A 20,816-nucleotide genomic window follows, 5' to 3' on the forward strand; every position below is an offset into this window, starting at 1 on the left:
GTAGTTTTTCTTTTTGCTGGTGTGTATCCTCTAATATTTCTCTCAGAGAAGCTAAGAAGCATAAAATCTTCACGTTCTCGCCTGGTGGAAAATCAGATTGTGTTTGTTCTTCTCAGTGGAATTGGCCAAGTATGAAACCCTAGACTCGAAAGAATTCCTTTTAGACCTTTGCAGATATTATATTATGTTCTTGTATTCAGTGTCACTGAAGAGAGGTTGAGGCCAGCCTTATGCTTGCTCTTTGACAGGGAACCTATGCTTTTCTTTTCCTTCTAGAAGCTTAAAAGAGTTTCTCTTTTTCCAAGTTATTCTAAAATTTTTACCACAACGTACTTAGGTGTGTGTGTGTGTGTGTGTGTGTGTGTGTGTGTTTAAAAATTTATTGTTTGACACGCAGCCTACTCTTTCAGGGTTTTTGTTCTAGTTCTGGAAGAGTTTTCTAATTTATGTAGATGGTTGTTTACACTTACAGCTCCACCCACCGTACCCCTCAGCCTCAGTAGCTCTTTCCATCTGCTTGTCTTTTTGTGCTGTGTTACTGGGAAATGGCTTGACTCACTCCTTTGGCCTTCAGCTGTTTCTGCAGATACTGAATTTTTCTCAGTTTCTAATTTCTGCAGTCTCTACTGACTGTGTGTGTGTGTGTGTGTGTGTGTGTGTGTTTGTTTTTGTAACTGAAACACCTTTTCCCATGTTGGAGTTCATCATATCTCTAGGGTGTCACCAGCACCTAGCACTACTGATTTTTTCTATTAAGTTTCCTGCACTTGTTGCTTTTGTTGGATGTTGTGTCCACAATGAGTGGGTAGGGACAGTTTGGGGACACACTGTTGTGTGTGTCCTGAACCAGTGGCCCTGTGGCTCCGCCGAGGCACTCTGTCTTGTGATCTGCCCCTTCATTCTTGGGTCAGCCTAGAGCCTCCCTATTTTGTGTAGGGAATACTTATGTGCCCCTTTGGGGCTGGGCTCATTTTCTTTCGTCACACTGTCTCACTTTCTCTTATTCAGGGGTTTCTCACGGTGTCTTATCCACTAGCAGTATGCTGTCTCATTTTCCAACATGGTTCTGGAGTTTCCAAAAATTTTCTAGAGATTAGAGGTCAGAAGGGGACGCTTCAGTTTGGAGCTTAGTCTTATATTACTTTTCTTCATCACGTTTTCCCAGTTTGGGCTCTTTAAAGAGAAGTTAGACAAATTGAGCAGTAGATTTATACGAGGTAGTTGGATTTAAATTGTCCGTACTAAAGTCCGTACTAAAAGCCCGTACTAAAGAAATCAGATAATATGTCACTGTCTTCAACTTAGATGTCTTGTTTAGAGCATGGATTTGTGGTTGGTTGGCTGTTCTTTTAGGTCTTGCCCTTTGCAGACTTAAAATATATCTGTTGTGTTTAATTACATCAGATTCATGGAACTAATCTTCAATTTTTTTTCTTCTTTTTTTTTTTGGATGCAACTTGTTAGCTAAGTGTAGGGGTCACTCATCAGAGTATTGTATGGCCTTGTGTATTTGTTTCATCATCATCAGCCAACAATTTGCAATACTATGGTTACTCCCTTAATTTGCAACTGATAACATCTTAATTTCAATAAGAAAGAGCTACTGAGCCGTCATTCATTTATTAGATGGGTTTTCTTTAAAAACTTCCCCTTTTAGTATTTCAACATGTAAGTATTATATGAACAAACTCTTTACATTTTATAAACAAAAATACATCCTCCACGGTATCAACATATCCCTTGAACGTAATAGGCTTTGATTAGTGTTTTCTGAATTCACCAATTAATAAATGCATGAACCACGGATGTTATAGTAATGATCGCATTGGACCAGATTTTTATATCGTGGTGCAGATATTTCAGTTACGATAACTTAAAGATTTATATTATTCTAGCTAAATTATAATTTACATAAATTATAATTATTCCATATATTAACATTTTGTCATTCCCTCTGAAATTTCTGTCATCATCCCATTTTGAAAGAGTCTCACGTTCCTCCTACCCTTAGAGATCAAGCGAACGTGGTAGGTGGGGCTGGGAAGTTTAATGGCCATGTTACCATTAGCAGCATGGTCAGAATGTCTCACAGTATTTTTCTAGCAGCCCCTCCTGGCGTGAATTACTGTAAATTTATTCATGCTGGGAAACATGTTGTGGTCTGTTTCTCCACAAGGTCCTTTTTAACTTTAGAAAAACTGTATTAATTGCAAGGCAACAAAACACATTCTTCTAAAATTTCCACAGTAATTTGAAAAAAGAGTCGCTAGGCACACTGGTTCTGAAGACAGAGATCAAATCACCCAAGTTCTAAAGAAAGGTTCTTTCACCAAGGTTGTTGTGCTGATCTGATACCAGAACGCGTCTGCCACTTTGATTGATCTTCAGCATTTAGTTTTGCAATCATTTCCCTCACTAAATGAGATTATTAAAGAACAGGATACTTTATACTTTAAACTTTTTTTTATCCTATAATTAGGATTTAAATCTCCAGAAGAGACTTTCTTCAGGAGGTGTTATTAGTGGCTGAGATGTTCTGTTATAAGTAGACAGCAAATGCATGTAAGAAAGGCGTATTCCTCTGGGTCATTATCAAAACAATCCCTCAACCCATTTTACTAGTAACTGGTTACCATAGAACATGCTAGTCCCACAGTGAATATAAGGTGGTAATTCACTTGATGCTTGGACTGTACGGCTACTATAGAAAACTCCCTTAATGGTCCCACGAGTTGAAATCAGTCCTGCCTTTGGTTTCCTTGTTATTTATAACAACAATTCCAATTTTCCACTTCCCCAACCTTAAGACTTTCAGTGTAGAGGTTCCTTAAGACCCATCAACAAAATATTATTTATGATGGGAGAGGTCAGTTCACAGGTGCCTGGGAAAAGAAGGCTAGTTCCTTGAGGTAAATTGGTTTTCCTGATTTCTTTTTAAGATTTGCTTTTGGTTGTTATGCTGTGGTTTGTAGTACCTGTCTACTTAGCATGTTTGTACATAGTCCTTTGTTTCAAACCAGGAAACCAGACTGATTGCAATTCTGCTTTGTTAGAGCTTATGGAAGATTTGGGGGAAATGCTATGTCGGTACTCTGGAAGTTAGATTGGTATAACACATTAATTTCTTACCACCTTAGCTGTATTGACTTGTTGTTAATTTTCTGAAAACAAAAAACAAAAAAACAAAAAACAAACAAACAAAAAAACCCAAAAAACCCAAAACCAAAACCAACAAAACATGTACAAAGTCTAGTTTGCCAGGTTGCTTTGCTTTTACTGGGGATCAGGTTCTGTTTCCTAAAACACAGCAAGCCACACAGTGGACCATTGTTTTCCTTTGTCTTTTTAGAATGGCAAATAAAGCTGTTTTTTTCCCAACCTGTCAGCTGCTGACATAGTTTTTGTTTTTAGAAGTTTCCTGGTTGCTTTCACTGTAATGACATGGTTCACACAAGTATAGAAGCACAATTTCCAATTTGGGCTTGGAAAGTCACTTTGCTAATTTTCTGTCATTTTTGTAACTGGGTGTAAAGCAGCTACTTCTAAATAGGTCAGGCTCGTTCTGGCTCCTTTCCTGGTAGTGAAATATATATGCTTTAAGAGACAGAGAAATTGGAAGATATGCCAAAAAGAGAGAACATGAGAGGAGAGGAGAGAGTAGACAAAATCATAATTTATTTGAATATTTTACATACGGAATGGTGACCAAACACAAAATGAACAGAGCTTAAACAAGATTGTTTAAAACAAGATGAGAAAGAATATAATCCCTACTTAGAGGTGAAAAATAAAACCCAGTCCTGACCCATTTCACTCACTGCAAAGCTGACTTAATAACTCAAAATGATTAGAGGTTAGTTTTCCTTAATGATTAGAAAGTGAGACCCTGCATACTTGATTTGCTTTTTATGTTTGTAGGGATAGGTCGACCAAATTTATTTTTACCTGAATATTGTGCTAATAATGAGCATTTCTTATCCTTTTGGAATGGTGATAAAGGAAAGGAGAGAACCTGCATATTTTAAATCAGTGATCCTAAGACATAGTCAACTGTCCGGAAGTGTGTGCTCATGGAAGGGAACAGAGGCAGGGCTGAGCCCAGTAAAGGAGGCAGCCAATCCATGTGTTGGTTAAGGCCATGGACAGAAAGAGCTCCCACTCGCTACCTGTTTAGTTGTGGTACTTTTTAACTTCATCTGGAAATGGGATACTAATGACACCTACTTGCAAGAGTTTTTAGGATGCCAAATAACCTAATATCTAGAATATTGCAGATGAGGTCTAGCGCATATTAAGTACTCAATAAACATGAGTTATTAATGTTATTCGTACCATTGATATGTAGCCTTAAATATATTTTACATCTAAATTTAAATACGTGTATCTCTTTTAGTTCGTCAGGTTACTTCAAATAAAAATAACAAAGCCACAACAAGATACCACAGAGAAAGGGTGTACTCAAAACAGCTGGGGGAATATAAGATCCATGGAAGTGAACTGATTCTTTTGGAGCAGGACTTCTGGGAGCTTTCTCATATGTAATGTGCATAGTAAACATCCAGAGTAATGGAAGTTACTATAGGCTCATATTTTTTTAAATCTTACGTTCTCACCGCCACCCCTCCCCCAACACAGAGTGTGTCAAAGAGTCTGAGTTCCACAAAACACACTTTGGGGAAAGTTCTATGGATGAGCTGATTGCTCGGGTCCCTGCTGAGTTTAAGAATAATGGTCCTAGACCCCAAAACCTAGTGAGCAATTGTCCACCCCGACACCCATCGTCTAAACCCTTGCCACTCAAAGTGTGGTCTGTGGAACAGGGAGTTTGCTCCATGGGTTGGGCTGCAATGCAGACCTACTGGAAAGAAGCAGTGTTTCTAATCAGATCTGCTGGTGAGTCACACGCACATTATAGTTTGGGGAGCCCTGGTCGAAGGGAAGTCAGCCTTTTTCCGCGTGGCTGGTGACTTCCTGCCGAGTTTCGTAGGCTGGAAGTATGTTTCTGAACATATCCGGGTCAAGACACATTGACACAGAGGAGTCTGTGTGGACTCTGGGTGGCTGGTCAACTGTGCTGTCCGGGGAGGTTTCTCAGAGTGCAGAGGAAGACCTCTCGGAAGCTTAAATCAGGATCCCATGACAGTAGGGCTGGAAGCTCTTGGAAGCACTGCTGAGCTTTGCTCTGTACTTGTGCCGATTTCAAATCTTATTAAGCCAGGAAGTAGTGCCTGGCAAATGGTTTATCCTGCCTTGGCTGTTCATGCCTCCCAATTCATTTTTATTGTGCTAATTAAACCTCAAGTGATATTTCAAGTACAGATTGTTTTTTCCATTATTGAATCTCTGGCCAGCATATTAATGCTTTAGAATTAACGTGAGTCAGATGCTTACTCATTTGTGGAAGACTTTACATCTAGAAGATCTAGACTTGGCCAATTTTGCAGATTCTTTTGGAGACTGCTGTGACAGGGTGATACAATTCTCTATAAATAAAGGAGACTCATTCTTCCTTCACAAATAGACGCGTAATTATTTTCTAAATGAACTAAATTCTTAGTTATAGATACATGTTGGTATTTATGCTAAAATGGATCTATGCCATCTGGGAAGGAAGTAGAGTGTTAGTAGTGAGGACCTTGAGCTTTTGGTCCGAATCCCAGGTCTACAGGTACGTAGGCAATTTTGGGAGATGTATTAGACTTTTCTGGAACTCATATTCTTTGTTAATTAGATGAGGACAAACACTTAACTTCATGATGGTTGTAAGGGTTACATAAACCAGTCACTGAAAATACTAGAAAAAAAGGTTCTGGCTCAATGAAAGCCCAGTAAATGATAGTACTATTACTGTAACTAAATACACATTTTTTAGCATTGTTTATATAAATTTAGGCTTGATGGAAGAGAGTACACTAAATTTTCTTGGGGAAATAGAGATTATGGCAGAAATTCTCTCTTGAGAATCTCTCTTAAATTTTTTTTTCTGCTCAGAATTTCCAAACTATTATATGCATTTTTAGGAAGTAGGAAATTCAGCCCATAGTTTGTATTCAAGGTGCCAAGAGGGATATGTCCACGATCTGTTGGTGGAGGAGGTCATACCCTGAGGACAAGCACCAAGGCAGGCCCTGGCTCTGTGATCCCTCCACAATCAGCAGATAAATCTCTAAGCACAAGGAAATGGCAGAGGAGTCAATAGGACGCAAACGGTTGCAAGCTGGAAAGCAGACAGACGAATAGAAACTGAGCTGATGGCTGAGAATGCTGGTTACCAGGTTGGCAGAGGGCAAAGGCAAGAGGAAATTGGTTTGGGATGCAGGCTACCAGGCTCAGGAAGAAGCAGGCTTGCAGGCAGCACCAATCCCAAGAGAGTGGGTCAAGTCCCGGATGGAGCCGTTAGTCCCATTTTCACTGCATACAATCCAGGTGACTGCACCCCTCCCTCCTCAGCAGAAAACTGAAGTTTTACTCTCTAATGAGTATCAAGTCAGTATTATGAGGAACTCCAGAGAGAGCTGAGGCTGTGAGAACCATAGAGAGAAGGATGGATTTACATACCGAATATTTTATTTCCGTCCTACTTCCTCTTCTGGGTAGGACACTGGAAGAGCATTATCTGAATAATCTGACCAGACTCTGTCCCAAAATGACTGAATGATATCAACATCAGGAGGTACCCAGGAAAAAGGCTAAGAATATGGCCCTACAAGGAAACCAACCATTAAATGCACAACGCTTCTAGTGCCTTGTTCTTAAAGATGTCTGAACGGCCAGTGATACCCACTGTTTGAGAAAAGCTTATAACAAGAGACAAATAACCAAACAAAAAGATGAAGGAAAACAAGTTGCCAGAAACAATGTTGACATGGAGAGAAGAAAAGTTCAAAAAGAAATGAGTAAGATCTCAAAGAGATCAGGCAATGTTGCACCCAGGAGACAAAAACAGGGTCCTATACAAATAGACCATCCAGGAACAAAAGAAGAGCCTTGGAAGCTAAAATATGACAGATTGAAAACCTCTGAGTATGAAACTCAGAGTCTTAGGGGGCATTTTTGAAACCCTGTGAAAGATAGAACACAGTTTTCTGTGGGTTGCTGACAGGAAAGTTTCTGAAGAGTCTTGATAGCCACTGAAAGCCGGGTCTGGTTGGGAAGTCCTCTGCCGATGGTGGGGACACTGTGAGACAGACTCCTGGGACAGTCTCGTTCCAGGCTGGTTTTGGTCATAAAGAAGAATGACTTTGTCAGTAAGGACTGTGTGGTGGGAGAGGAGTTTATACACAGTTCTGTGGAGACAGTGGGTCAGGGAGCCCTAGGTGGGTGCTTTATTGCAGTTAATGAGTATTGAAGATGAATTGCCTTTTCTGACCTCTGGGTTGCTCCTGAGTTCATGAGGCATTGTAGGTGTATGGGACACAACTGTAGGGTGAATGCAGCCCCGAGCCGTTTCTGATACCAAGTAAGGAACTAGCTAGACAGGCAGGACCTGGCATACGGTTATTACGCTCTCTGGGACACGCCTTCATACAGAAAATACTGTGAGTCCCATGTGAGTTAAAGCAGTGTAAACACCCAATAGGTGTGATAGTTTAAGGAAGTGGTAATGGCATCAATAAAGCTTTTGAAATGTGGGAGTATAGATCCATGTGACTTTTTTAAAAAATCATACTGGACATTTTACTATAACCCATTTTCCCCTTGATATTGAACTATGACTTATATAGCTTTGGGACATTCTGATATTTTAATGGTCCAGGTTCCTGTGAAGAATGCTTTAATACTGCATTTTCTTGGGGCATCTCAGTCGGTTAAGCATCCCACTCTTGGTTTGAGCTTGGGTCATGATCTTAGGGTCCTGAGATCGAGCCCCGCGTTGGGCTCTGCACTGAGGGTGGAGTGCATTCCAGAGTCTCTCTCTCCCTGTCCCTGTGCCCCTCCCTCCCTCTAAAAACAAAAACACCCCCCAAAGCTACATTCTCTTCTGTAATCTGACTGTCTCAAAATCTAGGTCTGATGGTGGGGTCATCTTTATGAGTCACTTAGCATAAAAAATGGATTTATGCAAAAATATGGATGCGACAAAGGGGAAAATGAAGAGAACGACAAGACAAGATGGTCTACAGATACCAATTTATGTTTTATAAGCTAGATTTTTTAATAGTAAAAAGTTATGGTGCAATAACATTTTTAAGCAATGTGCAAAATTTGTTTTCACATCTCCTAATGGCACATTTTTGGTGCACCTTAAACCTGTAAAGCTTACCAACCCAGGACTTTTTCAGATCAACATAAATCTGTCTCGGAAAGTAAATAATTACTAATTCTAAAGCATGAAGAGTTTCTGATTTTTTGCTATTACTTTGACAATGCATCGAATGATTCATATATATCTCCACTTGACTTTTCTTGTTCCACAGGTTTGCCATCAGCAAATTTGGCTGCACCTAACCTCACTGTGGAGGAGGGAAAGTCTATCACATTATCTTGTAGCGTTGAAGGCGATCCAGTCCCGAATTTGTACTGGGATGTCGGTAATCTGGTTTCCAAACATATGGTAAGGCTTTTGTTTGGCTCTGGGTTCCTAGAGAGATGAGAGTGTCTCAGAACTTGAGATTGGATTCATCTAGTGATTATCCCTTAATATTTTATAGGACCATACAGAGAAATTGATGACGAATTTTCGATGTACATTTACTTTCTGTTCATTCTTGTAATTAACAAAGAGGAGTGCAGGTTTGCATTTGAGTTGTGTGTATCCAGTAGATTAGAGTCTCTGGGTCTCTAGTGAGCTTGTGTCCTTGTGAGCAAGGTAAGGGATGTTCCTTGTGGTCTCTTCCCTTGGAGAGAGGTAGGTAGGCATCCAAGGATTAAAGAAACTTTGCTCATTGAACAGTTATACCCTAGAGAAATAGAATAGCTCTGGATTTACACTTCTGCCTGGCCCCAATTCAGGCCAGAAACCTTTTCTAATGGTGTATATTTTTTTCTTTAGGTCGGGGGAGAAACCCCACGTCTTATCACTTTGGGATCAGCCCTAATAAGGATTGTTTTTGTCTGTTAATTCATTTATAGAATGAAACAAGCCACATGCAGGGCTCCTTAAGGATAACTAACATTTCATCTGATGACAGTGGAAAGCAGATCTCCTGTGTGGCAGAAAATCTTGTAGGAGAAGACCAAGATTCTGTGAACCTCACTGTACATTGTACGTAATCAGATGGGCATATGTTTTTAATAGCCAATGATCGTGGACACACATGCATTTGTCATTGGGGCCCTCTGGGTGCTGCTTAAGTGTCAAAAAAAAAGTGTGTGCAGTGTTTTGTGTGTATTTTTTAAAGAAATATCAGTGTTCTATTTCTGCAAATCTCTCTTACACATGCATGTCTTTCTTTTAAGCTTTTTTTTTTTATCTTAAGTTTGTCCTCTTGTGTCTTCCCCTGTGGTTTTTTTGTTTGTTTGTTTGTTTTTGGTTTTTTTGAGAGAATGTATTTTGAGCTGATTATCCTCCTCTTGTTAATCAGTTTTCGTTTATGTTCTGATACACCAGTTTCTAAAATCTTGTTCTCTATAAAAACAATATGAAGATTTAAATTTATGTCACCTAAAGCACAGTCTATTCACGAACACCCAAGTGTGCTGTTGACGCGGTAAAACCTCATTAGCTTGACATCAAGTTTTTGTGGGCAGGTTGGCGGAGTCCTGCCTAAATGACCGAAAATTATTATCACCTGCAGAAAACGTTTATTATGATGGGTTTACATTTCTGTATACGTTCAAACTAAGATACGGGCTATTATGCTTCTTCAGCGTATGCGCATTATTTTCCAGTATTAAAAATCATACCACACTTAACATTCCAGATTGTAGCGTTTCGTGTGAACATGTACTCCAGTAAAAAGTCACATATACTTTGCACATCGTTCCAAATTCTGAGCTAATCTGGTATAAATTCATGAGGTTTTACTGTGTCTGGGTCAGGATTTGGATGAGAAAACCACAAGTGGGCATGTGTGTATGTACAAATACACGTCACGCACATGCAGACATATGGATACGCTGGCTAGTGTTCACTCATGGCACAAATTCCATATGTGATTGTTGGGATGCATGACTGCAGTCACCAGCTGTAACCCTTTGTCACTGTCAGCATAACCTCTGTGCCCAGTAGGTACTGGACTTATAATTTCTCATCATTTTGACCCACCCAGAATTCTGAAATCAATGTTATCCCCAAACACATGCAACCAGCTTCCGACTTTATGTCTTTAAGTCAACACTTCACCAAAAGCTCTTTTGAGCATGGTGGAAGGAATAAATGGGTCCTGAGCATGGGGGCCTAGGCTAGTGGGAGGAAGGTAAGTGTTGTCCCTCCCCTGCTGGAGTCCTTGTATTTGTAACACAGACCTACAAATCAGGATGCTCACATTCAAAATTTCCTCTTGTAATATCTATGGTGGTCACCATGGTCTGAGGAATTGACCTTATCTATCAAAATCTAGATCAAGAATAAAAGGAATAAATGGTAAAGAATTTTAACAACTGCGACAGCTTTGGTAGTGCCTCTGGCCAAAGAGTTAGCAGGCTGTAATTCCCCTCCTTGTGTGATGAACACATACCATGAGAAGCAGGGTCAAGAGGGAAGGGCTTCTGGGTTGGACATCAGGAGACCAGGATCCCTGTTCCAGATCTGTCTTGCTCGCTAAACTTGACCAAGTCCTTTAACCTCACTGGACTTGGGTTTCCTGACCCGAGAAAAGACACTGTGAGGCCTCTGGAGGTATTTTCCAGTCCTCAATTGTATTGTTATCAAAGTCAGACCACATTAAAATAAACAATTATGAGGGACTTTAAATACCTTTCCTCAGGATAAGTACTCTGTTTAAAGATGTTACTTGAATGTTTGTTTCCCCAAAGGATAGAGTGCTTTATTTTTAAAGTTAAAGTAGTCTCTAGTTTGTTTGTCTAAGTTTGGACAGAACCGCAGACATTTAGAAAGGATCAAAACATTGGCTTCTGAAATCTAGCAAAAATGGAGTGTGCTTTAATGAAATGTGATGCTTTTTTTTTTTTTAAGGGATTTATTTGTTTGAGAGAGAGAGAGAGAAAGCAAGCAGGGGGAGGGGTGGAGGGAGAGAGAGAGAGAGAATCCTCAGCAGACTCCCCACCAAGTGCAGGGCCTGAGTGGGACTCGATCTCACGACTCTGAGATCATGACTTGAGAGCCATCCAGGCACCTTTAAAGAGCATTTACTATTGGCAATCAGCAAAAAGTACCAATTAATCATACTTTATAATAATCAGTTTGCATTGGTAGGAGCGTTCATAGCCTTAGTTAATTCGATCTGTTTTCGATAAGTGATGTGAGATTCGGGCTTCCGGCAAGATTTCCAAGGTCATTTTTGTCCGTATTTGTGTTGTTTAGTGAAGGACCATAAGAAACAGTGGCCCTCAGCGTTTTGGTGACAAATCTACATAAGATCAAGGTGTATTTATTCGAAACCAAAGTTGACTTCCAATGAGCCCTTTTCTGCTGTCAGAAATCTCTGTGATCTATTTGGAGCTGGTTCTCACACTGAATAGATTTGAAAAATGACTATGATTCATGGGTCTTAAGTATAGGGAAAGGAGTCTCTTTGAAGCTCTCTGTAGGGAGTTCAATCAGCCTTGATGATGATTCAAAATATTGATGGATTCCAGAGTTGCCGGTCCTGTATTTTCTTAAACCAAAGGATCCTTGAATAAAATCCCCTATTGATGATACAGAAATCTGGAGATGGGGAGAATTCTGAGCGTTCTGGTGCTATTAACTCTCTCTTTTTCAATTTAGTTGCTCCAACTATCACATTTCTCGAATCTCCAACCTCAGACCACCACTGGTGCATTCCATTCACTGTGAAAGGCAACCCCAAACCAGCGCTTCAGTGGTTCTATAACGGGGCCATATTGAATGAGTCCAAATACATCTGTACTAAAATCCATGTTACCAATCACACGGAGTACCATGGCTGCCTCCAGCTGGATAATCCCACTCACATGAACAATGGGGACTACAAGTTAGTAGCCAAGAATGAGTACGGGAAGGATGAGAAACAGATTTCTGCTCATTTCATGGGCTGGCCTGGAATCGATGACGGTGAGTACCTGGCGCTTCAGCACAGGGTGGGGGGAATGGGAGGGGGGATGATAGGGCATGTCACCAACTGTTGACAAAATGGTGCTTACAGTAAACCACTCCCAGACCCAGTGGCTTAAAACACCAGTATTTAGTCTTGCTTATGGGTCAGAGGGGCTGTTTTGTTCCATGAGTCTTTATTCTGGGGTATAGGTGAAGAAGTACCAGCTACATAAGAGACCTGCTTCATAGTAGCTAGTGTAGAGGGCAAGCGGGCAACTAGAAATAGGCTTGGCTTCTCGGGGACTAGCTTCGGTACCAGTCTCTTCGGTACATGGTCTCTTCAGGCTGCATACCACCAGCCAATGGAAGCCATAGGGCCAAAGCCAAGTCCAAGGGCAGGGACTCATACTCCCAAGGAGGTGATGGGAGGATGAATCATTTTGAACAATAGTCAGATGCACCCATTATTTCTATCTCAAGTGTTAAATGATGTTCTGTGCCAAATGATGTTTTGTACCCCAAATGGCAAAACCCATACAAAACTATGGGCAGGTGAATCATATTTGGTCGGCTCATGAACTGGTGAAGATGTGTTTCCTAGCCCCTTATCTGTTTGGAATTCAGGATCCTGCCCTCCCACCATGGGTGAGAAACCAGGGTCCTGGAATGCGTGGCTTACCCGGGTCGAGTACAGACGTTCTTTTATCGGATCCTGAGTTGTGTTTCTAGGAGTGGTAATGGTTTCCCTCTGACTGATGGTTTGGAATGGGCGAAGGATGGCTGGCCATCAGGAGTCCATTTTGTGGCCAGCAGAATTCCAGTGTGAGTCCCCGTTATGGCATGGACAACTGTCATGCCTTTACCTGCTTCAGATACTGTCGTTTGGCGAGTGTTCTTACTTGCTGGATCTTGTTGCCCGAGTACCTGATAACACCGTGGAGGCTGAGGCCTGTTTGGACTTTGGGACCTGGACCTGAGTAGAATTCGCTGTAACAACGCTGAGTTAATCACAGCTGCACAAAGATGGCTTGGCGGAGGAAAGGGAAGATGGAAACTTGGAGGCCAGGGAGGCAGGGGCCACGTGGGCAGTGTGAACTTGGGGGCTCGACGGGCAGCCCCACGGACAGAGATGATGCTTGAGAAGCCATCTGTAGCCAACAGTTTATTCCATTACACAATAAACCTCTCCATTACCCTGGTGTTTATTAAATAGCTTTTTAAATGCACAAGCTTCCTTAGCGTGTTCAAAGCGTTGTTTGAATTATGCGAATGTGATTTACAAACAACCTTTCAGGAGCACATAAAGCAAGCTATGTTTGGACACCTTACTCAGGCTACCCTTGGCGGTTGTTTTCTGTGCCATTAAATCTTCCTCTTCATTGAGAGTTTAGCTGCTTGGCTCCATTTGCTGTAGTAAATCTCTAGATCACTGTGTTTCTTCCTGCACTTTTGGGGGAGTACAGCCTTAGAGTAAAATTCACAGACTCTGCCTGGGGACAGCCGCTTTATGTATGTTTTTAAATAAATGTTCTATTTATGAATGATTTTAGATGTACCAGACAGTTGCAAAGACAGCACGGGGTCCCCAGACACCCCTCATCCAGTTGTCACTATTGGGAACGTCTCACATTACTGCGGTGGCCTTTGTCAAAAGGAAGAAACTGACATGGGCACATGACTATTAACTAAACTTCAGACTTTATTTGAATTTTGCCAGCAGTTGCCTTTTGAAACCGTTGGAGGTGAACTTGATTCAGGGTGAGGGTCTGGCATCGGAAGGTTCTAGAAGTGGTTTGTATGCTTTGATTGATGCTCAGTCCTGCCAGGGTAAAGCTGCTGGCTTCTATTTAACACTGGGCGTTGATGTATTTTCTTTTGAACATTTCCGTGTGGTGCCAATATTTGGTAGCGCTCCACTCCTCTTACCCACGTGGCCTCATTTTTATCGATTGCTTTTGTTAGTTTTAACTTAGCTAATGATAGGAAAGAATTGATTTCTGGTATAAGAATCACCTGAAGTCACTCACGTATTCCCTTCAAAGGAAATAATCATCTACCAAAAGATAAAAGTCAAGGTTAATGTTATGAAGACATTTGTTCTTTCCTTCTTCTTGTTTTTATCAAATCTTTGGAATATAAATATCTGCTTTTAGGAAGGACGACTTTTCCCCCTTTAAGTATTTACTCAAGGGCCAGCTATCAGGGAGTAATAAATGAAAGTGGAAATAAAAGAGACTTGGCCCGGGGTGATAGTGGATATAAATGGCCCTCGTGGGCTGTAAACCAGTGTGACCAATTAGAGATTGACCTCACTTGGCTTGTGTGATAGCATCTTTGGTATTTATGAGATTTGTAGCCATAGAATACAGAAAATGGCCTTTTAAAGAATTGCTTCCTCTCCCTCGTACCCTCCTTTAAAACTAAAGAAAAATAAACAAATAGAAAATATAAATATATATATTTCCCTGCTGGTCTAAAGTTTACCAGTTTAGGATGACAGGTCAAATGTGGGTTTATATTCCTTTAGTATTTCTGTTGTTGTCACATAGTAATTGGTAAGAAGTTTAGCTCTTACAAATCTTTTTGATAAGAAGTTTCAGCTACTTTATTTGAAGAGACACTTTTTTTTTTTTTTTTTTTTTTTTGATTGCAAGTTTCCTGGCTTGTGAGGAAGCAGGTGGCCTGGGAGGGGTAAAGTGTGTTGCTTTTCCATATGCGGCCAGGAGACTTAAAATGGCTGCTCTGCTATCTTCAGAACATGCCTTCCTTCTTCAGCTCAGAACTGAGATTTTTATGGGGGTAGTTACCTTGTGTAGGATTTCACTGTCTATTTGTAGATGTAAAATGAAGAGCACCGAAAGAAACGAAAACAGAAATAAAAGCAAAGAAACAAAGTCCCTCAAATAAAAGTTGGTGAGCTTTCTGGTGAAGAAGATGGACTGGTCGGATGTAGTGATAGCCTTGATGACCTTTCATACCTCATGGTAGAGAAGACATGCTGCTCCTTCCTCCTTGGAGCAGAGAGACCTGAAGCCAGCACAGGCCAGGTCAAGAGGGCACCATCCGTGGGTATAAGGCCATCGGCAGAGATCCCCATACAATGTCTCTCCAGAGAGCCAGGCCCTCGCAGACTCTGACACCAGTCCCAGCCAGGGTGCTAATGAGGACGGACAGGTGTGATGAGACCTTTCGATGTCAGCAGGGACCCAGACACCAAGCCAGTGCCCTCCTATCTGTTAATCACTGGCAACCTGGCTAGTGACCGAGAAAGGGAGGGGACGCTTTCTCAAACTCCAGATACCAGACTGATCATTTTGGAGCCCACGTTTAGAACTGAACTTGGCTCTGATCAGCTTGGGGTCACATTTAAAGCCCAAAACTCAACTGTTCACTTCCAAACGAAATTTAGGAAACTGTAGTGTTTATCCTTCTAGCACCCTGAGGAGTACAGCTTGTAACCATCAAACTAATTTTATTTCATTGCTGTTTTCCATTGTCCCTGGAACATGTATTCATTAGGAATAATTTTCTCTGGCTTCTGAACACTAGGATCCTGCTCCTTGTCTCCTTATTGTGCATTAGAATCAACTGGGGATTTTTAATGGTTACTTCATTAGTTGGCACACATTTCTAGGGCCCACCTCTAGCGATTCTGATTCAGCGGCTCCCGGATGAGGCTTAGGCTTTGGCCTTTTCTATTTTTAAGATCCCTGGTGACTCCAGTATGCACCCAAAGGTGAATGTCCCCGGTCTGGATGAGAGCTTTGACCCAAGTAAGATTTTTCTGTTCCTTGTTGAATAACACACAATCCTTTCGTCACTTTAGGTTCTAGACTAAAATCTCAATTGAAAAATAGCATGTCCTGTCTGACTTAGAAATCAGAACTCTGGACTTAATTTAAGGCCCAGTTTCTTCTCCTCTACTGGTCCAGGCTGTCAAGATGGGGGTGGGGGCTGGAGCTGACTAAGGAGAATTCAGGCCTTCTGTTGCCCAAGTAGAAGGGAGGGGGCCTGGGCCCAGGTGGTCAGCAAGTGTGCTCACTGGTGGCTTTGTCTCTTGGGCCCGGGGTGTGTTCAATGCTGATTTGAAGACCTTCCTCCTGGACAGCTTTATGGCATCTTGGCAATTCCTCTCTCTGTGGGCCCCTCTCCTGCGGTTCCCTGACAACAAGCAAACGTGTCTCCATTCCAGCTGGTGGAAGCATCTCCTTCCTTAACACCCAGGGGCAAGGCTTCTGTTGCAGGGGTCCCTCTGCCCCCTCAAAGGGGCTGTGGTCAGGATGGACTTTCTCTCATGGGGCCTCCTTCTGGTCCACAGGGAGGCCTTGTGGTCCCTCATTCTGACTCCTCTGGGCTTACAGGTTGAACTCAAATGCCATCTGCCTCCCACCACCATAGGTTGTTTTAGCCTCCTCTGGCCAGAGGTAGACACTTATCCTCAGAGCCTTCCACCTGCAGCAAACTCAGTTTGGGTTCTCAGAGTGCTGTCCTGAGGCCCCAATGGCTACGTAGAAACTTCCGTAAAAGTCCCATATAAGCACCTGCCGTCCTCTTTGGGACCTCTGGAAGTCTCAGTGTGTAGCCAAGGTTTCAAAGGACATGGATCCAGCTCTAGCCTAGGCAGGCACTGAGAATAGCCTCACCAGCGTACCCATTCCTCACCTCCTTTGTGGAGATGAGGAAGAAACTTTGTACCCAAAACCACTTTTCTCTGGGCACTGCTTTGTCTTCCTTATCCAGAAGCTTGTGCATGCCCAGAGAGAAAGACTTCTGGACTCTGCCACTTGACCACACGAACTTTCTAGACTTGGCACTCTAAAGAGAAAATGAAGTCACAGCTGGGTTCCTGGAGAGGGTGGGTAAGCTCCTTCTGGTGTCCAGGCTCCTTCTTCTTCCCCTCCCATTCAGAACGGGCTCAAAGGTATGTCACTGGGGACAAAACATCTCCTGCCCTTACCCCTAACATTTGTCACAGTCACTGCTGAAGATTACCCACCCCTCGAGGTAGTTGGGTGTGTTTAGGTTTGCTTCATGTTTCATTGTAAAGTTGCCATCCTCTATGCCCACTGTAGCCTTTGGACTTTGGTTGAACCTCTCATGGATTTATAAGTTAGGACTTCCCAAACTTTAATGAGCATAACTCTCCTGGACATCTGCTAAAATGCAGGTTCTGATGCCACGGATTTGGGGAAGGGTCTCAGATGCTGCATTTCTGACCAGCTCCTAGCTGATGCAGACGCTGCAGGTCCCAGACCACACTTTGAGGAGTGAAGATAGTTCCCTTCTGCCCTGCAGAACCTGGGGGAAGCCGTTGGACGAACTGCATGGATATTCGCCAGGATGGCGGCACTGACTCCTTGAGAATATTGACGAGTAATAATGATAAAAATACAGAATAGTTTGTGCACAGAGATGAGCTCTAACAGGGTTTGGCAAAAGGTAGGATGGATTCAATGTGTGGCGTAAGGAGGTTTAGGGAGAGTGGATAAAGTTGAGTCCTGATGGGGCACAAAGATAGGAAGCATGGGGCTATCCCGAGAAGCTCAAAAAATTCTGCCTAGAAGCCAGAGATAAGACTTACCTGGGGTAACAGTGATGCACTAGGTGGCCGTCATTGACATCTAGTCCTACATCCAGAAAAGCCCTCTTGGGGACTCAAAAGTGTGCGTGGAGAATGAGTGGAGGTTAGAAGTGGTGAGTGTGTCTTTTCAAGCAGAATGGTAAGCAGAAATCAGTGGCAGAGACATTACTTGTGAGCGTAATCAGGAAGAAACCTGGGGCCTTTGCAGGCATCTTTGGATCAGATAGCACAAGTTTCAAGAATTTTCAAGGTCAGGTATTTCTGTAATCATGAATGCACTGATTGTTGAAGAGCAGATTCTTTTATCAAAATCTCACCCAAGTGATTAATACTTTAGCCTTGCCACGAACCTAGCCAGAGCACCGGGTGATAAAACACCCATGTTCGAAAGCTTCCCATTCTTCAAGCAGTACATAAAGAGTCTCTCTATGGCCCACTCATTCAGGAAGAATGTCACAGCTCAAGAATGCTCATTCACACAAGCAGTGGGAGTTAGTGACTTATGCTTCCTAATTCGGGAGCAGTTGTCTCCTATGCAAAATGTGCGCCGGGAACAAACTATAAATATTGGAAGAGTTTTCCCCACAGCTTCCCATTCGTGCTGTTTTATCAAAAGATTCATGACGTCTGGATGAACTAGAGCTCTCTGCAGCACTTAGAATTGCCCTCACACTGGCAGATTTAGTTTTGGTGTACTTGGGCCAAAGAATGTAGGGAGAGGAAATTTCTCCAAATGTTACACATTAAGAAAATATAAAGCGCCCCACGACTTGCTCCTTGGCCGTTTGTTAGGAGCCGTTCCTTGTCCTGGGAGTGAAAGGAAAGAAAGTTCGATGGGCTTTTCTGCCTTAAATAACCGAGAAGGGTATGGTTTGGCTACAGGCTCCTAATAATCATGATAATTAAAATTTATACTTAAATAGTTCTTTAAGTCTCAAGAGTACTCATGTTAATTAATTATGCTTCCCGAAGCTCCTGACGAGTTGCCAGGGCCAGTGCTATTATCCTCTCTTGAGGTATGGAACATTCCTTTGTCACAGGAAAAGTGAAGAGCTCCCCCTCACACCCCATGCTGCAAAGCACATTAGTGGTTCAGCCAAAAGTGAAACCCAGACATTTGGACCCCCAGTGTGTGGGGGCCCTGAGTTCTGCCTGCCATTTAGAAAAGGAAGAGGGAAGCATCCGGAAATCAGAAGGAGGGACTGCCATGAGTTAGACAATAGTGCTGACAAACCAAGGACAGTTGATTTGGAAAGAATGAATCTTTTGCGATTTCTTTATCATATGGAATTCTTTGAAATATTTTTCACAAACACACTAAACACAGTCTGGGAACAGAATTGAGAGAGAAGTATTTTTTTTTTTTTTTTAAATAGGGCATTAGAGAGAGACTAAAAGCCGAAAGAAGGAAGCTGCTGTGTCTTCTTCTGGCCTTCACCATCATTTTTTATCTATGCAGCAGGTTGGAAAGGGAACCCTCCCACTTTCCCACAGGTTTTCTTTATCCCTTAACTACAGAGTCTTACAGTTAGAAAGTCATGGAGTTTTACTCACGAGGATTTACGCAGAGTCCTAAGATTTACTCACGAGCTGTAACAGCTTAGAATAGAGAAGCTCGAGTCTTCCCTTTAAAGGTATTTCGCACAGAGGTCAGAGGATGCTGAAGTGCTTTGGTCTGACACGTTGGGGAGCAAGGACTTTATCATTGATGTTCAGAAGCCTGAATGCCCTAAGGCCTGTCCTTTGGAGGTGCAGACAGCCCAGGTGCAATCTGGAGCTTTGTCAGGAGCACGTGTGTGGCCGTATATGAGGTATCCTGTTTGCACCGGGAGCATGTAAGGCTGCCTCCTGCACCTGTTAGTCCCAGTCCCCAAATTCCCGACAACAGGCCCGAGGTCCAGAACAAAGCACAAGTGCGTGTAGCACTTGCCAACCCTTGACACACTCTCCAGAAAACAGAATTGGAACTTGAGACAAACAACAATTTGTGCTTGGAAGTCACCTTCCTTGGGTTGGAAGCAGCAGCTCCTTCCAGGCTGGAGCGAGCTGGGGGGGGGGGGGGGTCATGTGCCGCTTGTTTGGAATGGAGTGGGGTTGACGGAGTTCCCGGGTTTTCAGATTTATTCCAGAAATTTCCATATTTTATTCCGGCAGTTTTCAACATGAAGCTTTAGGGTTTGATGCTTAAATCTGAGATTTCTTGCTTGGTGAGCTACTGGGATGGTATTTAAGGAAGCACAGCTCTGCTCTCAGCCCCCTTACGGGCTCATTGCTCCTCATCTTACGTTCATTCTCTTTTTGTTGGCTTTCCCTCTCATCGTGAGTGTTGGTCTCTCCTCGCCCACCTTTTCGTCCTGAATATCTCAAACAGGCATTTCTACCTATAGCCTATAATGATATATAACGAACATGTTTAAACTAAGTGGAAGGAACCAGTTAGAAATTAGACTTAAAAATGACAGGATATTTTCCCAATCTGACCTTTGGCAGAGGTCTGAAAAGGAAGGGGTGACCTTGTCTTGTATCTGCATTTAACATGATGTTAATAACTATCTTCCTCTTGGAGTATAAACACCACGGGAGGTTAGCTTGACCGAGAAGTTGCTAGAAGCAAAATACTGTGTTCAATGAGCTGGGGTTAGCTGGAGTACTGTGACCCTTGTTTGTGCTAAACTCTAGGTCTGTGTGTCCGCCCATGTGCGGGGCTTCTAAATCTTTGTACGCAAGGGTGTTTCTTTATTGTAGCGAGCTGGCCCTCCTCAGACATTGTATGGTATGGTCAGGAGGGGCAAATAGAAAACACCTTATTGTTCTTCCCTCATTGTCTTCCTGTGAGTTTCATAATCTCACGCTAAATTTGCGTCTTTCAGACCACGAAGGTCAAGTGACACTTCTCATACATTTGCGAAAACAAAGTTAGGAAAATGTAGTACTTTTCAGAAAGCATAGATGTGATCTAATGGTTTTGCTGGTGAACTCGGTAGGAAAGGCATGCGCCAATAGGAATTTTAAGTCTGGAAAAAGACTAGTTTTCCAGATTATGGGCTAACCTATTTACTTTTGATCCCATCCCAAATCCTTTTTCTATGCCTGGTATTGGCTGCATTGAACTGATCT

The 20,816-nt window shown here is 42.4% G+C and overlaps 1 protein-coding gene across 3 annotated transcripts in view; it reads left to right on the forward strand.

Moving 5' to 3' along the window:
• The window catches only part of NTRK2 (neurotrophic receptor tyrosine kinase 2), a 323,213-nt gene that overhangs the window by 37,700 nt on the left and 264,697 nt on the right, over positions 1 to 20,816 (forward strand). For all 3 annotated transcript variants that reach the window (XR_007122296.1, XM_047700252.1, XM_047700253.1), the window contains exons 6-8: positions 8,418 to 8,554; positions 9,073 to 9,205; positions 11,831 to 12,136. Coding sequence is in view for 2 of the 3 variants with exons in the window: in XM_047700252.1 (XP_047556208.1) it covers positions 8,418 to 8,554; positions 9,073 to 9,205; positions 11,831 to 12,136 (576 nt within the window). In the remaining variant the exon portion in view is untranslated. The remainder of the gene's footprint in view (positions 1 to 8,417; positions 8,555 to 9,072; positions 9,206 to 11,830; positions 12,137 to 20,816) is intronic.

This window comes from Lutra lutra, chromosome 13, assembly GCF_902655055.1.
Source record: "Lutra lutra chromosome 13, mLutLut1.2, whole genome shotgun sequence".
Classification (NCBI taxonomy): domain Eukaryota; kingdom Metazoa; phylum Chordata; class Mammalia; order Carnivora; family Mustelidae; genus Lutra; species Lutra lutra.